This window comes from Carassius auratus, unplaced genomic scaffold (genome assembly GCF_003368295.1).
Source record: "Carassius auratus strain Wakin unplaced genomic scaffold, ASM336829v1 scaf_tig00003137, whole genome shotgun sequence".
Lineage (NCBI taxonomy): Eukaryota > Metazoa > Chordata > Actinopteri > Cypriniformes > Cyprinidae > Carassius > Carassius auratus.
Window position 1 is genome coordinate 129,461 of NW_020523506.1, and position 20,540 is coordinate 150,000.

Sequence of the window (20,540 nt, forward strand, 5' to 3'; positions counted from 1 at the left end):
TACACAGAGTTGTGCCATTTTGCCGTTTAGGGGCACTCTCAGCTCAAGAAAGTAGATAAGCGTCATGCAGGCATTTGATAAAGACGATGATGAGAGGAAACAGTTGAGAGGTGAAGTTATTATGGGTATGTGAAATGAAACTACAGAGAGCCGCCCCTTATCGCCACTGTCTGTGAAGATGAGGCTCCACGTGGAGCTTGAGCTAACATTTAAAACCGGCTCCTCTCTAGCACACACTCCAGATTAATACTGACAGCTCATAGGGACTAACACATTATAATGCAATTATTTATATAGTTACATATCATTCATTTTAATGGTGTTTACAAAAATTGTATTAATAACAAAGCTCAAGCCTATATGTACAGGGGCACTTTCTACAGTTCACCCAAAATTATATGATTCTATCATTACATTTTTCTGATATTTTTAGGAAAACTGGGCTTTTTGGGCCCCATTTACTTTCATTGTAAACACACACACACACACACACACAAAGAAAAATGTTTAAAATATGTTCTGTTGTGTTCCATTGGAGGTGGAAATGTTTCAGTTTCTAGTTGAATATTTACTGGCATATGCAAAAAATGTTGTAAATATTACATGGTTATGTTATAATAAAAAATAAAAAGCACAAACAACAATATATTGAGATATACTATTACTGTTGTATAAAATTACTCATATCTGTAACAGAAAATTTATTGTGGAGTCATCACCTAGCTACTGTGATAAACACCTAACACATTAGCTTGTTCTTATTGGTGACGCAAATGCACTGCAGTTATCAAAAATTTGATGTTAAAAATATCAAACCAAACAATCAAACTAACTATGTAGCATACTATGTAATTAAGGATTATTAGACATAATTTCCAAATGACTCAGGCCCTGCCTTAGACACAACTTTTGTGAATAAGCAGTCAGCTTTCCACAGATGTTGATTTTCATCGGGATCTCTTTCTGAGGCCGACGTCGTGCTAATGCATGTTGAGTGCCGTAATTAACAACACACACTCCATTAATACCGCTTAATACATGTGGCGCAGAAAGACTGGACGCCACATTAACTCCAACTTTCTCTCCTCTCTTTCATCACTTTTTTCCTCATTGGGCCAGATGAGAAAACACCATCTCCACAAATCTGCTTCACGAGATCATGTTTAAGAGGATTTAGGGTAAGAGGAAAATAAATAAAACAGCACAGAACATTAGTTTCTGTTATACCAGGGGTTTTGGACATTTAATTTTTATTATTATTTTTAAATTAGCATTTACATTTTGATAGTTTAATTGTTCTTAAATATATTTTTATTTTGATTATTTTGGTTTGATTTCTTGGATCTGTAGTTGGTTGGTTTGCACCCACGTTTTTTTATTTCTTTTTTCATTCTCTTTCTTTTTTGCATCAGTGAAAGATCAGTGTTTTTGTTGCTGTTGTTAATTGTTCAATGTTTTGTTAAAAAAATAACAATTTCAACTAAAGTTAAAATGAAAACTAAAAACAAATGTCAAATTATTAATTCAAATTATTAATACATACTACTATAGTATAAAAATAATACTAAAATGACACCGTTACCATTTCCATTTGTAACTTCACTTTCATTTTCAGTCTTTTGTAAAAAATGTTATCGTTTAGTTAGCAAATATATTCACTGCTAGTTTTCACGATCTAATTTTTTGCAAACAAAAATAACCATGCGTTATACAAGATACCTGCTTTTTTTTTCCCTGCAGCTGGTTCAACAAAGTAGCTTGAAAGGAGACTTTCACAGTTGAATAGTAAACAATAATTGGTATTATTTAGTAGCTGTTCAGGGCCTTATATTCACATGCTTCTTGGATTAATATTCCAGCATTATTTTCTGGTGTGTGTGCCTCTGCTTAAGCACCAATGGCCAAAACAAATGTGCGACTACGGACATGAGCTAATGTACGAAACAGATGCTAGTGAGAGCCTGGAGTGTCAACAGTAGACGGACCTTGTTGTACTCCACGTGCAGTTTCTCCTGCTCACTCTCCAGCTTGTCTTTAAGGTTCTTCTGCTCCACGATATTATCCTGGATCTGAATCATCCTCATGTTCCGCTCTGAATACCAACAGACACGAACAAATCGATACTGAGATTGCTATCAGAGTACAGAAAAAAGTATATCAAAGGAAGATTGAGGGAGAAAGTACAAAAAAAAGAGCAATGTTAAGAGAAAAAGCGTGCTGATAGAGGATAAGGCTTCCTGCTGGAACCTAATGGAGTGTGTGCCCAAGGTTACTCCACACATCTGCTCTTTACATCACTCATTTGGAGGGCAAGTGCCTAGCTGCAAGGCTACAGAGCGGGATGCATGTCTTGCGCTCACTGTCTGAACTGCCTGCTGTTCTGTTTCAGGCAGATTCATGTATGTTAGGGACACCAGGTCATGTGCTACAAATCCATCATTGCTTGTTTTAGCCGTAAAAAAAAAAAAAAAAAAAAAAAACAGCAGCAAAACATATTATTATAACTGGGTAGATAAATGCTGAACCTCAAAAAATATCTCGTAGACCTGATGTGTTACCAGCGCAAAAAAACTGTGGACAGCTGACAAAATTGTGACATGTTTTTAAGTCTTGCCAAATTTAAACATTCAAGTGATTTTAAATAATTCAAGTACAAAAAGGAGCAAAAGAGAGCTGTGCCAAATAAGAGTTCTCTTTCACATCTTTATATGCTTGAACAAACACACACACACACACACACAATAAACTATAACAAAATGCTCCTCTTTGCAGGTATCCTCAAACAATGTAGTTTATTTTTTTAAAGTGAAAGTCAATAGTTGAGAAAGAATCCCCATGTGTATCAGTACATTGGATCTGTGCATTAGGCCATAATGTAGCTGCTGCTGTCTGTATAATAAATGATAATCAAGCAACAAAAGACAGAGAAAATCACTCCGCGCTGCTGACCGAATAATGTTTGTTTAAAAAAGCATTCATCTATATAGTGAAGACTGCAGTATTTTTACATTAGTACATTTCTGCCATATGTTTTGTGTGAACTACTTTATATTAGTTAAACTAGGTTTCGCTGTGGTACCAAAATTGGAATACAGAACTGTGAAATTTGAGTACTGTTCCAAACCACCTACCTAGGTAGTAGTTAACGAAGTCTGCCGTGAGGGCAGGCTGCTTATGTTTACGCCGTCCGTCCACGCTTGCGCTGGTATCGGAAGTGTCCACAGGGAAGATGTCTGTGCTGATACCCATGAGCTCGGCTTTACGCATCAGCTTACGGATGGCTGAAGCACTAGAGGTGAGCGGCCGGGGAAGCTTCTCTCGTGGCACCCACGCCTGCGGCCGAGTGTTTCGAGACAGCTCTGCTTTTGCTCTGTACTGCTGAAGCCGCGTGGTTATTCGAGCCTAGAGGTTGGGAAAATCACAGGCATTCAAAAACGAATGATGACTGATCTTGACTGTCTGATGTATGGAAGGCAATGTCTGCCTCAAAGTAAAGCGGACCTGAGATTCAGGTGTGAGCTGCTTCTCCCTTTCCTGCAAAGACACTTTGCAGTAGGACTGCAGGGCCAGGTAATTCTTCCTTTTCCATTTCCTGTCAAAGCGGTCTGCATGCTGCTTGCAGTAGGCAAAGAATGGATCGGCAATGTCCTGTGGGTATAAGTGGATCATGACTTTAAATACAGGCATAAAGAAAAATTAGTCATGAATGACGTCATTAATAATCTCTTTTATATTATGTTTTATTAACAATATAAAATGGACGGGTCCAATTAAAATTCTGACTGGATGAAATGCATACAATACAAAGCCATTGTAAAATGGTGATAAACAAAAATCTGTTTTAGGGCAGCAAGCTAATAGACTGCTTGACAACTGGACACAGTATATAGAGTATATACAGAAACACAGCCTCTCAAAACTAATTGTTTTCTTACCAAGTACCCTTTGGTAAATAAAGAGATGTTACATTTTATTATATAAAACTGATGATCAGCCTGGCCTATAACATCAAGTTTAGAGCATCATATTAATGCATTTTCATAATTTATGATACCTATCAAAAGTTTGGAGTCAGATTTTTCAGTTTTTTTTTTTATTATTTCGTTCCAAACCCATAAAAGCTTCATTCGTGTTCGGAACACAAATCAAGATGTTTTGGATGAAAACTGGTAGGCTTGAGATTGTCCCATAGAATGTCAAATAAATAACAGTGTCAAGGTCCAGGAAAGTATGAAAAAGCATCGTCAGAATAGTCCGTAAAGATTCAAACGTAACGTTATGAAGCAATGAGAATACTTTTTTGTACACAAAGAAAACAAAAATAATGACTTTATTCAACAATGTCTCTCCAAATAAACATAGCGCCATTTTGGCAATGTGTACAAAAGGTATTCTCGTCGCTTCATAACGTTACAGTTGAATCAATGATGGCAGATGGACTATTCTGACAATGCTTTACATACTTTCCTGGACCTTGACACTGTTATTTATTGGCAGTGTATGGGACCGTCTCAAGCCTACCGGTTTTCATCCAAAATATCTTAAATTGTGTTCCGAAGACAAAAACAAAGCCTTTACGGGTTTGGAACGACATGGGGGTAAAGTGATTAATGACAAAAAAATTCATTTTGGGATGGAGTATCCATTTAATTTCGTTTTTTTTTAATAAAATGAAACATAATTAGCAGACCCTCTTCAGTATGGCTGTGGATCAATTCGCTCCTGCTGAAGACCCTGCTCTAAACAAACACTGGTCAACCTGTGTGTTCGAGACTGATTGTTAATTCGGCAATTCCTCAAATAACCAATAAACTGAAAGACACCCAAAATAACAACAAACACAAGAAAAGCAGTTCTGTTGATCAAAAGACGCAGATGTCTTGCAAAGTCAGTATTATTAAAAAAATCTACTGATGTCTATCTAACGTGTCGTCTGAAAGCATGTAAAAACAAAACATTGGATGTGGTGCAATACACAGTGTTTAATCTACTTCTTAAAATTTACACAACTTGGAGGAAGGTGAGAGAAGGGCTGAAGTCCTTAAGAACAATCTCTCAGCGATTTGATTAAGGTTATTTCAAGATCTTTCCCTTCATCTTCAAATACCTCATTATTGTTAACGTGACTATTGTTGCAGGTGCTTGTGTGCTCAGACACCAGATAATTCTAATGCACATTTTGATTATAGGAGAAACGGGAGTATCTTCTGAAATACAGGTTCATGCTTTCTCACTGTTGGGATAATGATGCCAAATGCTCCAGATTTTTATAGTCCATCGGTGCCTGCGCATTCCCTGATAGCTGTGATAAATAGCCATTCACAAACGGCCTGTAAAAATTCCCCTCCCTTTAAAAGGACAAGTACATTTTGCAGAGAATGTGGGAGCTGATGCTGGGGGGCAAGACAATGACTGATGTAAGGCTGGTGGGATTTTTCCAGGAATGGAAAGGCACTGAAGTTCTGCCTTTCTCAGAAACAGCCTTCTATGGAAGGGGAGGGAACCTTAGACAATGACAGCCTATTTCAGCAGTTTCAAATCTCTGCAGCTGAGACGTTAGCAGCAAGTTTCTCTAGCTGAGCTCACATCTCCTCTTCACAAGCATAGCATTCCACCCCCCTCCCTTGAGGGCAGATAGAAGCACAACCATTTTCTGTCATCCACAGAATCATTTAGGCTTAAGGTGTCTCGCTGGATGCTATCAGCCCACTCACCTGTTGATATGAGGCCCTTTGCACAGCTGACTGGATTAAGTGGATTGCAGTGAGTAGGCACTTTTCGCCAGTGTTTATCTGCGCTGAACACCACCATCATATGCTTCCCTAATATGTACTGCATATTTTAGCCACGAGGCTGATCGTCTGTGAGCATGGCCTGGGCTGGGAATTTATTCAACTGGATGACCTCGTGCTCTGAGACCTTTTTCTACGCTTACAGGTATCAGTTAGATAAACTCCAGCATTTAATAAAGATCAAACGTGCATGTGAAAAAGGTGTTGACAGAGAATCAGTATCTTCCTAAAGGTACAGTTCACCAAAAAACGTACTCTCCCTCAGGCCATCCGAGATGTAGATGAGTTTGTTTCACCGGAACAGATGTGGAGAGATTTAGAATGCCATACCTTGCTCACCAGTGAATCCTCTGCAGTGAATGGGTGCCATTCGAATTAGAGAAAACAGCTGATAAAAAGTGACATAATCCACAAGTAACCTGCACGACTCCAGTCCATCAATTAACATCTTGTGAAGCGAGAAACTGCGTGTTTGTAAGAAACAATTCAATTTAGACTGTTGATTCTGGCCAAAAGGACAGTCTGTTACACATAATAATGCTTCCTCCAGTGAAAAGATCCATCCGCTGTTGTCCTCTCACATCACAATCCATCAAGACATTTGCACAAGATGTAAATTGATGGACTGGAGTAGTGTGGATTACTTGAGGATTATTGTAATGTTTTTATCAGCTGTTCTGAATCTCATTCTAATGGCACCCATTCACTGCAGAGTATCCACTGGGGAGCAGTTGTGGTATGGCTAAAATTCTCCAAATTTTTTGAGAAACTTTCCTACCGCATACAAGTCAAATGGTACATTTTTATGACATCTTCATGATGATTTTGTTATTTTAGAGCTTGGAAAACCCAGTCCTCATCCATTTTCATAACCGTAAAAAGAAATATCCAGAATATAATAAAAAAAAAAAAAATGCACAGTCCAATAGAATAGAACAAATGTGGGTATGAAGTAAAAAACAAAAATCAGTATTTGTGTTTAAATGGATTTGAGAAAAACATTTTTTTATAATTAATAAATAAATAAATAAATACTTTTTTTTTTTTTTTGAAAATGGTGGATGAGAGCTGGAATGTTAAAAGCATGCCACTAAACATTAAGAATCTGGCATCACAACAGCGCAACTGTGGGGAAGTTGGAGAAAAACATCAAATAATGCAGATCAAAGAGGGTGAGCACACACTTGCCTCTTCTGCAGCAGCTTCAGACAGCAGCCCTTCTCGTTGAGCACATGTAACGTGGAAGAACGAGCGGCACATTCCAGCATCACAGCTGATGCAAACACCTGTGCGAGCAAAGCGTGCATCCTCGCACAAACTGCACTCCTGTAAACCATTAACAGGCTATTGTGACAACAGCAAATGACAGAAAACTTAAGTACTAAGAAAAAAATGACGGAAAACTTTTGAGCATTTGTTGACTTCACATATTATTACTTTCCTACTAGAGATTGGGGATTATTTCTATTTTTACAGTCAAGAAAGAAAGGTAAACTGAAAGCTGATTGTGTAACAAGGCTTGGATATGGAAAAAATATCTTTAAACACCATTATAACAATCCCACATTCATTTACTGTATAGTTCTATGTTAAAGATAAGGTGGACACTGAGTCTCTAAAAGCCCATTTGACTTTCTCCAATTACGGAGTTCAAAATTAAAATAATAATAGGCTTTCTCTAGGAGTAATTTCTTTTCACATGCACAGCACAAACCATTAAAGAAAGCCTTTCAGGTGCTTCTAAAGCAATTTGCTTCCCAGTAAAAGGAACCTCTTCTGACTTACTGACACATAAAATAATGTCAGATAGAGTAAATGTCAAAATGTCTACAGTCGACAGAAATTCTTGGGAGGGAAGTGAAAGACGCCTTTTGCTCAAAGAAGGAAGTCAGCACTTCACATTTTTTATCAGAAATGTATTTAGTTTTTAAAATAGTGGCAAAAGAAAGTTTTTAAGCAATTTAAATTTGTTTGAATAATATCTAGGATGAATCAATTAATCCATGATTTTATTCAGCTCATTTCTGTTTTCTTAATAAAAATGTGTACATATTATACAGTGAAACTTACACTACCATACAAATATACTACCAGTGAAGTTTCTTATTTATATAAATATTAATTCATACTTTTATTCAGCAAGGGTGGATTAAATTGATCAAAAGTGTCAGTGAACTCATTTATAATGTTACAAAACATTTCCATTTCAATTGAAAGCTGTTCTTTTGAACTTTCATTTAAAAATGTTCGAAAAACAGCTACTAGGTTTCCACAGATATATTACGTAATGAAACTTTAACCATTTTTGTTAAACGATTCTTGAAAATGTTTCAGAATATTTCTTCAGCACTAAATCAGCATATTAGAATGATTTCTAAAATATCATTTGACTCTGAAGAAAGCTTACACTCATATCACATAACCATTAAAATAGAATTTGAAGTTGCAAAATTTCAAAATATTACTACAACTTAAAGTTCTGTTTTTACTGTATTTCTATTCAAATAAATGCAGTCATGGTGAGTGTAAGTGTTATGTATATTTCATAACACTTTAGAATTTCACAGTATGGTGTATTTTGCTGCAGAAGAAAGAAATTACATAAATGTTGGTAACTGGATCAGTATAAGTCTTCAACCCTGCTCCTGGGGACCCACTGTCCCGTTAAATTTACCTCCACCCTGCTTCAGCACACCTGGCCTCTGACATTTCAAGTGATCCTGAAGAACTTGATTAGCTGGTTATTGTTATTTTAATACATTTTTTAACTGTACGTCATTAGTAACTTCTGATACTTGCCTTTGCTCCATACTTGGAGTAGTTCATCTCTGTGAGTGTCACAGGCCGCAGCTTGTCAATATCTCCAAATGCGACCCCTGGAACATAAAGGGCACACACCACGTGCACCCACCTTCAGCAGAACAAAGCAAAGTTGAGCATTCATCCATAATATCTAATTTTACAGTTTTCAAAGTATAAGGCCAGTTCCTTATTCAATTCATGTGCTGAATAACAAATCATATGATTGTAATAGCATTAATTCACAGGTCCATTGTTAGCAGAACAAAGCAGCATCTAGTTAATGGACTACTATTCACTATTCCTTCAATAACTACTATAATCCTTAAGCCATTCAGAAGAGGAAATACTCAAGTTACAGGTCCAAATGTACCCTTAACTTGGCCATTTGGTGTGACAGAATTTCAAATGCAGACTTTAGGAAGGAGAATCCGAAGTCCAATATAAAGATATCCATCTTTGGTGAGCGCACGCTCCACACTTTAATTTGCTGTGTTTTTCATGCTCTAGTGAAGTAGTAAATTTGGGTGCAGGCGGGCTGAGGAGCACTATCAGTGATAACATGGCTTGAGTCTTCACGCTTCAGACGACTGTCTCTTCCTCTTCCGCTCCCTCTCTCTCAGCCCCATCCCTCCCTCCTAGCCAAATCCACCACTTCTTCTCTCCTTCACTCATCCTGCACATGCCTGCGCCTCTTCAAGTATTTCACTTATTTGGCATTTTTCCAGAATCTTAGCTCAGAGGTTGGCATAAAACTTTAAATGGATATACAACGATTAATGGAGTAACTCAAACAAGGAAAGGTGTGACGGGGATGGCTGTGCCTTTAATGAGCGTGCTAATGATAATAAATGTAATATCAGACCGAGCATCGGTTAAAACTCACCTCCCCGCATCAGTTTCCTTGAAGATGCCGTACTGACTGGGACAGAGTTCGCAGCTGGGCGTGACGCCATTCTTGCACGCGTCACAGAACCACGGTTCTGTCGAGTTCTCCGAGGCCGAGCTCATGATCGAGTCACTTTCACCATCGACACCATAACAACCTGAGAGAGAAAAATAAATAAATATCAATCTGAATGAATGAAATTAATGTTGAGTATTTCATTTTACTGAGGACTCAGTTCTTCTTGTACGGTTGTTGCAAAATAACCCAATCGCAAACACTGAATCTGTGAAGTACATGCATAAATATGCATATACAAATGTTCAAATATTGAAAACATGTGTGCCTCTTAATATTTATTTATTTATTTATTCAAGGACTCTTTGATGAATAGATTTATTTAAAAATAGAACTTTTCTGATGTATTGATAAACTAAATATAGTTTGTTTGTTTCTTTTTTCTTTCCTCAAAATTGTCTTAAATTAAATGTCAAGATACAACGTAATGTTAACTGGTTGGCATAGTTGAGGCTGTTTTGAAATAGCAATAATGACTTCACCATGGAAGCATCAATAAGACAAAAGAAAAAAAAAAGACATCTAGAGCACAGAATGCCTTTGTAGCTAAACTTTTTCCAGACAAAGCTAATAATAAGGCCATTTGATCAAATGCTACCATCACAAGTCAAAGATGGAGGCATTGGGCCAGCAAAAGCATTTCAAATGCTTTCCCCTTAATTTCCTCAGGTTGCCAAGACAATTACTGTGCTGATCAGGTTACCATGACGCCTATTACACTCAGCAAACGTGCTTCGTGCCACCAAAGCGCAGCAATAGGCTCCTTCTCAACACTGCAGAGATAACGTTCCTGTTCCTAATACAGCAAACCCAGCCCCCGGGCATTGGAGAAATGGAGAGAGAGACAAGCAAATAAAAGTTTGGGTACTTTGCATACTCACCACAAAAGCCCCAAACAGCAAAATGTGCAGTGAATGCTTAAGCATGGCTTTTCTCTGAGTTCCAACCAGCAGGCTGTAGTGATAAACACAGCAGAACTTGGGAGTGGTCGGTATTAAAGCTAAGGGGAACAATTAAGGTGTGCAATTTCGTAAAGTAAAATATGTTGAGCTGGACAATTTATGTTTGCCAGAATCGTCCTGGTCAAAGGTAACCTAAGTGCCTGTGAAAAACACACAGCATCTCTCACCAGTGGAAGCAAATATTAGGCTTTCATGTTCTCACCATGCAGTCTTTTTGAACCAAGTGGTAATGGGTCCCATTATGAAGCCCAGCCTGACGTTTATTTTCTTAAAGAAAGGTATTATGGGAACACTGCTGGCAACAGTTGGGTGCATACTTCTGACTGGGCTTTGAACCATAGGGCTGGAGCTCGCAATGATCAGTTTGCTGGTTTAATGGACTTACTGCTGAACCGTCAGGCAAATCTCAGATGTTCCTTTTGAACTCAGATACAAAGCTGGACCTGCTAAGCCACAGGGCGCTGGCTAATATGAGCTAAACTGGGAAAAAGTGATGACTATAGAAGAGCTTCATAATCCCTGAGGAGAAGATTATCCTTGTCAGAAATGAGGAGCTTGGCAGTTAAAGAGCGACCTGGGGAACGGTGGTGACAAAATCAAGAGGAACACTTTTAAGATTTAATGGAGGTTTGGCACACAACCAAAAAAAAAAACAAGGAAATTGTGTGGCTATGCTATACTTGTGGCTATAAACAATATTTTAAAGTGTATTGCCCAACTCTGTTCTGTTTATTCTATAAAAATAAATAAAAAAAACATTATTTCCAGGGGTAATTAACAATTAAAATTTTTAATCCATATTGAAACCAGAACATTCCTTTAATATGATGTCCTTTGACTCTTTCTGTCTTTGTCAAATGATTAATGAGTTAACGTTCACCGCAGCGATGTATTTCAATTATATTCACTCTGTTTCTTCCCTAAATGCTCATATTGTTTAGATTTATACAATGAAAATTGTATAATTGTATAAGAGGCGAGTGAAAAGAAATAAAATTAAACACATGCAAGTGAAAAAAAAAAATCTAGTTTCTATCAAACCAGATAACGTTTTAATTGAATACTTGTATTCTGTGAAGCTGGGATGAAACCAATGGGATGCAGCAAGGCACCTTTTTAAGAACAAAGGCTTGAATTTGCTTAATAAATTGTTTTTATTCAGCTGTGTTTTAACTGTTTTGTACCAATAGTCAATGAAAGTCCAAATTGTTTTCACTACTCCTGCATGTAGCCTAGCTATTGAACACATTACATACTTTCCTTCTGCATATTATAAAAAAAATAACATTTCCAGACTTTCATTCCTTTACAATATTTTTATAAACAGATAACTTTTATTTAAACTAAATCAAACTATACAGTTCTATAAGTGAAGGAACAACCATCCCTGAAGCACCCCGGGGTTAACAGAATTTCTAAAGAGCACAATGGTACAATGTTTTTAGGTCCTCTTCACATCCTTTCCAATGGATTCAAGTCAGGACTTTACCTGGACAACTTGATTTTAAAAAGGATTGATTTTAGTGATTTAGATGCGATCTGAATTCTGTGTTTTGAATAATTATCCTCCAGCACCAACCAATTAAACTTTACCTTCAGGTCACACAGATGGTTAGATATTCTCAGTTTGACTATTTTGAGACATTGCGACTCATTCCAAGAACAGCGTACTCCAGCCAAGAACCACTAGGCCTAAAGTGTCATTTTAACATTTTGGTACCTTGTAAACCCACAGGCACACCACCTGAGGCAGAGACTGCCGCAACCCAGCCTAGGGTCACATGCCTTGCATCATACAATCCTCCATGAAGGCAAGCTGAAACTTTGACAGGAAGCAAGAGAACAGCGCTTATGTTCTGAGGACTGGAAGATCAAACAGAGCAAGGGAGAAACATGTTTTTAACCTTGAGCAAAATACTTAACCTGAAATAATTTAGCAATTGCCCATCTGTACAAAAGGATAATGTGAGCTCTTCTGTGAAGCTCTTCTCTTCTGCACCAGTGTGAAAATACAAACTGCAAAGGGGTTTCAATACATCCTGCTACACTCCACACAGCAAATACCTTCAAGCAAATCTGTTTAACTTCTGATGAGAAGCCTATTTATAAAGCGAGGCAGTTCAGCACACAAAGCCTCTCACAGTGTTCCCAAAACATAGACCCATCACAAAAACTGTCATAACACAACATGAAATAAATGGGAAAAACAAAGCCATTAGTCCTGTATCAAAATACACAGCTTAAAGCACAAGACAGACTAGTCTCCAATCATTTGTTTTTGTCTGGTTTGCACTAGACCAAGTTTTAAAGGGATAATTCACCCAAAAAATAACATTCTTTCATTAATCACTCACCCTCATGTTGTCCCAAAACCTTAAAACATTTGTCCGTCGTATTAAATTATGATATTTTTGATGAAATCCAAGAGCTTTCTGACCCTGCACAGACGGCAATGTAACTAACATTTTCAAGTCCAGTAAGGTAGTAAAGACGTTGTTAAAACAGTCAATGTGGCATCAGTGGTTCAACCGTAACGTAATAAAAACTAAAATAATACTTTTGTGTGCAAAGAAAACAAAAATAAGGACTTTTATTCAACAATTGTGTGCGTACAGGAGAGTAACATGACGCATCAGTCTGGTTGAATTCATCGTCCTTAAGTTTCACATTATTTTACAAATGAATATACGTCAGGAATAAAATAGATATGGATAACATAATGAACAAATAATTCAGTGAAAATGATAGTCATTATAACATTCAACATTAAGTATTTAGAATGATTAAAATGCATCAGTGCATTATTACACCCCTAATGGACACATTCTTATTTTAGTAAATATGAAACGAGCATATTGGATATGCAAGTTGGACTTAACTGAAAACTTACTCAAGACTAAGTGAGACAAAGCAGAAGATAACATAAAAAAAAATACTAAATAAAAATCCTATGAGGACTAAATTTGATCAAAAGAAAAAAAAAGCATTTAAGCAAGTAACCAACTTAAATTAATTGCACTTGTTTGGGGAAATAATTAACTTTACGGTCCAGAACTCATTAGGGTCTTACTGAAATCAATACCAGCAGCTTGGTAATTGGTGTTCCAATGAGTGCAAAGCCATTAGTGAACGATGTGATGCTTTTTACTGGGGAACGGTTTTAATAAACTCACTCCACTGAATGACAGTGTCGACCATTACAACACAGCCGGGAAAATTCCTCTTTTTGTTTTAATGAACTACTAAAGGACATAAAAACAACAAACAAGTAGGAGGCGGAAAACAAGGATTCATAATTAGCTTGAATAGCCATTGCAGACCAGACCAAGTATGGTGAGGAGCACCTCTTTTAACACTTCTCGGGTAATGACGAGCGTGCAAATTGAGCGCATTAGAGTTAGATGCTAATCAAAAGCATTGTGCGAGCGCTAGTTTGAGCTCAGACGGGAACAAAGTGTCAACTACTGGAACCAAGAGGCTCCGGTATTGCTCTCTGCTCTTATTGAAGATGAGTCTCCATCACTTTTCTCTGATAGAGTCTTTCCCTTTAAAGTTTATGCGAGGCCATATGCGAGGTCAAAGCCTCCACAGACTGCCGAGTTCAGAGTCAAGCTGTGAGACACTTGTGTGCATCTAAGGATGACAGCTTGTCTCTTATCTTCGGTGCTGCTCTTGTGGCCCCATTGCTCCAATACTTTATCATTCAATTTTTCCTGGACCCTTACCAAGAACATTTCCAAATCTTGCTGCCGAGTGGAGTTATCCAAATACTGCAACGTTAAGCAAAACTGCCATTTGAACTTTGGCTCTGTAAATAGGCAGATTAGAATCTAAATCCTTTGTTTCAGCAGCCACCCATGCACCCCACAGTTTGAGACGTGACATCCCATTTTTTACTGCGCCAGACTGTAGAAAATAAGTCTTTTCAATGCTTTTCAAAAGCTCTACGGCTGACCCAAAATAGCTGACATGAGGAAAGAATGACCGATCCCTGGTCTGGGATGATGGTCTGAATGTGAAGAGCATTACAGAAACTGCACCTTATTCAGTGGCACTTGTCTAAAGGTCACCTTTTCAAACTAGTGCACAAATATCAAGCGAGCATCTGTGACACAGTCAGCCATGAGGGCCGCCCCACCTCCTGGACCAATCATGCCCTCTCCCACTGGGAATACTGGTACCATGGAGCAGCTGGTACTAGCAGGTGGCAAGCGACTAACCCAGGTCAAGAATTTTGCTCTAAAACAGCTGTCCAACCCCTTGGAAGCTGCTGCCACTCTCTGTACTGATATGATCTATAGGAAAATATCATTCAAGTAGATATTGGATCAGTTAGACTGGTGACTAGGGATAGTTCAGCCAGAATTTTTTTTTTTTTTTTTTTTTTTTTTTTTGTCAAATCTGTATTTCTTTTTTATGGAACACAAGAGTGTTTTTGGTCCATATAATGGATATCACTGGTCACCAAACACTTCATTTGGTTACCAACATTGTACAATATATATATATATTTTGTGTGTTTCAAAGAAGAAAGAAAAGCCATGCAGGTTTGAAACAACATGACAGTAGGTGAATTATGAACATTATTTTTTTTTTTTTTTGGCTGACCTTTCCTCTAACCTAACCTATATATAAAGCATTTGAATAACAGTACTTAAGTATTTACCATATTACTAAATGCAGGATGTAAGATTATACAGAGAAAATGGCAAGGCTCACAATACTCTCTTACCTACTTCCTTATTATTGCCATCTTCAAAATATTACAATCACTTTACTTTCACAATCTTTGACAAGCATTGAGCTTAAAAAGAATGACTTGATTGTTGGGCAGTAAAAAAAAATAAAATAAAAAAATTACGATGCAATTATCTAATCAACCAATCACATGGCAGTTGCTTCAATGCATTTAGGGGTGTGGTCCTGGTCAAGACAATCTCCTGAACTCCAAACTGAATGCCAGAATGGGAAAGAAAGGTGATTTAAGCAATTTTGAGCGTGGCATGGTTGTTGGTGCCAGACGGGCCGGTCTGAGTATTTCACAATCTGCTCAGTTACTGGGATTTTCACGCACAACAATTTCTAGGGTTTACAAAGAATGGTGTGAAAGGGAAAAACATCTATTATGCGGCAGTCATGTGGGCAAAAATGCCTTGTTGGTGCTAGAGGAGAATGGGCCGACTGATTCAAGCTGATAGAAGAGCAACTTTGACTGAAATAACCACTCATTACAACCGAGGTATGCAGCAAAGCATTTGTGAAGCCACAACACGCACAACCTTCAGGCTGATGGGCTATAATAGCAGAAGACCCCACAACAAAATTGGACAGTTGAAGACTGGAAAAGTGTTGCCTGGTCTGATGAGTCTCTGATGATTTGTGTTGAGACATTCAGATGATAGAGTCAGAATTTGGCTTAAACAGATTGAGAACATGGATCCATCATGCCTTTTTACCACAGTGCAGGCTGCTGGTCGTGGTGTAATGGTGTGGGCGATATTTTCTTTCTTAGTGCCAATTGGGCATCATTTAAATGCCACAGCCTACCTGAGCATTGTTTCTGACCATGTCCATCCCTTTATGACCACCATGTACCCATCCTCTGATGGCTACTTCCAGCAGGATAATGCACCATGTCACAAAGCTTGAATCATTTCAAATTGGTTTATTGAACATGACACGGAGTCCACTGTAATAAAATGGCCCCCACAGTCACCAGATCTCAACCCAATAGAGCATCTTTGGGATGTGGTGGAACGGGAGCTTCGTGTCCTGGATGTGCATCCCACAAATCTCCATCAACTGCAAGATGCTATCATATCAATATGGGCCAACATTTCTAAAGAATGCTTTCAGCACCCTGTTGAATCAATGCCACGTAGAATTAAGGCAGTTCTGAAGGCAAAAGGGGCTCAAACACAGTTTTAGTATGGTGTTCCTAATAATCCTTTAGGTGAGTGTATATAACCAATAATACCAAATTATTATCATTATACCAAATTCTTCTGAATCCAAATGTATCTTTCTTATTGGAATAATTATAATATTATTATGTGGTATATAAAAAAAAATAAAACAACAAAAAAAAATGCATGAAAAGGCAAGTACAAAGCAGCTACAGCATGATACATGTCTTTACTTTTAAATTAATGGTACCATGATGTGAAGTATTGATCATGCCACTTTTAAAAGTGCTCAAATAGTCCCACAACAGGACTGACAAAACAAGAAGAAGAGAGTGAGAGGAGGAGGACTGCTACATAGGCCTTACTGCATTTTATACTTTCTATTTCACTCCTGAAGAGGAGAGCAAGAGACTTTGTGTGTGTATGAATCTGAGAAGTGTGTGGCTCTGAGCGCTGACACTGCAACACTGCTCTTGGCCCAGTAAAGACTCCTGGATGCTTCAAGGTTGCCCTCTGATTCAGCGGCGCTAGGTTATGAAGTAGCTTGTTTTAGTGAGCTGACACTAAAGGGGGAGGAGTGAGTGTGTGAGTGTGTGTGTGTGTGTGTGTATGTGTGTGCGCGCGAGAAAGCATGTTAGCTTGGAATGGATCCCTCACTGTTGTTGTATGTTTCATCTAACCAGGGTGGCAGAGCCAGTGACTGATTTAACCATCTTTTAACTAAGACATGCTATCAGTTTGAGAGTGCAGCTTATTTGACTTAGATAACACCACTGACATCTTCAGACTAAAAATGACCCTACCCAATGTCTCCTAAAATTGAACTTTTTCCTTTCTTTGAAAAATGACAAAATTGCTTGATACAAACAGCTGTTTAGAAATGCCATTTCTCATGCTCCCTAATACACAGACACACACACAGAAAGACATTTAAAACATTTCAATTTTTTTTATTATTTTATTTTTTTTATTAATATTATTATAGTTTTAGCTTTCTATTCATCAACAAATCTGACAAGAAATGTTTCTCGAGCAAATTAGCATATTAGAACAATTTCTGATGACACTGAAGACTGGAGTAATAGCTGCTTGGCTGCTGAAAATTCAGTTTTGCCATTACAGGAATTAATTACATTTTAAAATGAAAGTGTAAATATAAGATTTTATTAATAATATTTATTAAAATAAATTAACAATCAAATATCATTAAAATACTTCACATGGCAATAATATCATACAATATTACTATTGTTACTGTATTTTTGATAAATAAAGCCCTGGTGAGCCTAAGGGACATTTCAAAAGCACACAACTTTTACTTTTTCACCCCAAAATGTTAAAGAGTACTTTATATTTTGCATAAAAACCAGAATGATTTTCATTACATTGATACAATCTTTCTTTCCACAATAGCAATGACAATTTTGTGCTAAATCTTAAAGGTCATCAAAATGATTCTCTTTGTACAAAATATAATCTCTTAATGTTCCCTTTGAATTCGAGAATTCCCAGGAATTTCATCGTCAGATTCACCCTTCTGAGATCCATTGCAGTTTTCAAAAATCCACTGAGACATTCATCAAGAATCAACTAGCATAAAGTAAATTACTATTGCAATACATATAGGGGAAACCTAAGGCATGTTTTAGTAAACTGAGTGCATATATTCTTTGTTTGCCAATGCTTAAACCCCTTATTGATATGTGCCTGATCTGAAAGGACGAACAGGCACATGCTCTGAAGATGTAATTAACTATTGTGTCCTCACTAGATGAAATCTGATAAGCAAGCAGGTAAGTAGTAGCCATTTAAAAGATCTTTAAGAGCTTTAATCCAAAGTGACTTACTTGTTCCAAAGACAATCTCTCTGGAGATTAAGCTTGTTGCTCAAGGGCACAACAGCTTGAGCCAGCAACCTTTTAATTCACTCTGAACAATCCTCATCCTTTGGGACGGTCACACCACATAAAACTAAAAATCTATTCTATCATCTATCAATCTATCATTATTTTATTTTTTAACTTTTGCTGTATCAGACTGAACATCAGACTTTTCTGGTGATGCCTACTAGATATCTCCAATCATTCAGTCCACTTAAACCATGTCTTTTCTTAAAATCAATTACAAGCTCCCATTTACAGTAAATCGGTCTTCATCCAATCAAGAACCAACTGACAGAACCAAGCCCCCCATACTTCTCTCTTTTTTTCCTCAATCTGTAACCCTCTGTTGTACATCGCAATGTGTCATTTCATTGCAACTTTAATAATGTACACTCGTCATGAGATGAAGTTACGGTAATTACATTTTCTTTTTTACATAATTTGAACATTTTGAGATGTGACTAGCCAAATGTTTTTTGATTAGTTCTTTAAATCAGATTTATTAAAGGTTATTGCCAATCATAGCTAAAATATGTGCACAAAACTGAATCTCATAAAATCCCAATGCATTCAAGCAGAACAGTCTTCTACTAGCTTTTTTTTTTTCCTGTGTAGAACTACCTTAGAAGACTTCTGCAAATCAACAGAACATCAGCGCAAAAACATGCAGTAAATAAATAATTAAAGAAACAAATCAGTGAGTAATTGAAAATTAGCGGTGACATATTGATCCAGCCTGCCCGGTTGGTGTTAAGCGGGCCTGTCTGAATGAGACAGCCGCCGCTACAAGACAGTTTAAAGCGTAATTGATTTTTGTTTCCAACAAGCTAATAATGTGGGATGATGATCACTCTCCGTTCTGTGTTTATTCTCCTCACGCTTTACAATGCAATCTAGTGTACAAGCGCACTGAAAGCGTATGGCATACAATGAGACGAGCTTCCCAACAAACTTGAGAGGAACTGTTGCTTGAGCTTTTATTCTTTTCTAACTAAAAATTAACTACCTAAAATGTAGGGTTAGGGTTAATATGGCGGGTCTATTGGGGGAGGTGTCCTCGAAGCGTGAATCCTTATAAGGGAAAACAACAAACAATACATAACACCATGTCTACACCAGATGCGAGCGGCATGGTGCGATATGACAAAATACTATAGAACCATTGATCTATAATAGAGATTCATTATATATAGATCAGTCAATAGAACTCAGTATAATCAGTGATGCTGTCTACAATGAATGCAGCATGGCAAGGAGTGACAGCACAGATCCCTGACAGTAAACTGCTGCCGCGTCCTATTTATGACGTGCTGACACAGATTTCTAATGATTTTCAATGGTCACTTAGTCCGTCCAGTCTAAAGTCATTAGCTAATGTGGCACGGCGCCACACAACAACTGTCGAGTCCGGTGTAGACACGGTGTAAGAAGAGATGACTGAGGACGATGGCAAATGATTTGCAGATCCACATAAGTCTGAGCTAACGAGTTTAAGTATATTGGTGCAGAGCCAGTGGTTGACTAATAACTAATAATTCTGATTATTATTAGTAACGCAGTTGCATGATGTGCATGAATTGCATGACATGGCTAATCCTTTGATATCAACGTGAGCTTTTTCTAAAAGACTGACAAGACTGGAGTATTCTTATCATATGCGTATACATTATATTTCTGAAAATTGCTACACATTTCTATAGAAAAAAAAAAAACTTGCATGTGCAAAATGTGAGTGCACCTTTAACCTTTTTTTTTTAAAGTTAGAGATTTGTGCTGGGAAAGGAGAAACTGAATATTGAAATATATTTTAAAACTCATTTTTCAAAACTCTGTGCAAACATTTGAGATCAATATTTGAGCTGAGTTTTTTTTTTTTTTTTTTTTTTGGTGGCAGGCTGCAGAGTTTGGGATTTTACCTTCATGCACGGTCACGCCACAGTTGTCACACTGGATGATCTCATCCGCATCTTCGCTGTTGTCTCCCAGACACACACAGCAGATAAGGATATGCTCCATCCGCTGGGAGCTCCAGGTCTGGGGCCGTTCCAACAGAGAGTCCTGAGGAAGCAATGGATAATTTAGCAATCCAACTCCAGTTAGGAATACTACAACTGTTAAGTCTAGTGTCCACTAACACAGTCCAAATATCTTCCTCTGGAAAAAAAAAAAAAAAAAAAAAAAAAAAATTGGACCAGTGTGGAATAACCAACAAGTAAAGCCACTAAAAAGCTTCT

General features: G+C 37.5%; 1 protein-coding gene across 2 annotated transcripts in view; it reads right to left on the bottom strand.

Annotated features, from left to right (window-relative positions):
• Positions 1-20,540, bottom strand: part of LOC113070161 (PHD finger protein 14-like) — an 84,522-nt gene that overhangs the window by 60,009 nt on the left and 3,973 nt on the right. For both annotated transcript variants that reach the window (XM_026243373.1, XM_026243374.1), the window contains exons 4-10: positions 20,223-20,364; positions 9,478-9,637; positions 8,592-8,703; positions 6,981-7,118; positions 3,502-3,648; positions 3,132-3,402; positions 1,986-2,092 (exon numbers count right to left, since the gene is read on the bottom strand). In XM_026243373.1, coding sequence (XP_026099158.1) covers positions 1,986-2,092; positions 3,132-3,402; positions 3,502-3,648; positions 6,981-7,118; positions 8,592-8,703; positions 9,478-9,637; positions 20,223-20,364 — 1,077 coding nt within the window. The remainder of the gene's footprint in view (positions 1-1,985; positions 2,093-3,131; positions 3,403-3,501; positions 3,649-6,980; positions 7,119-8,591; positions 8,704-9,477; positions 9,638-20,222; positions 20,365-20,540) is intronic.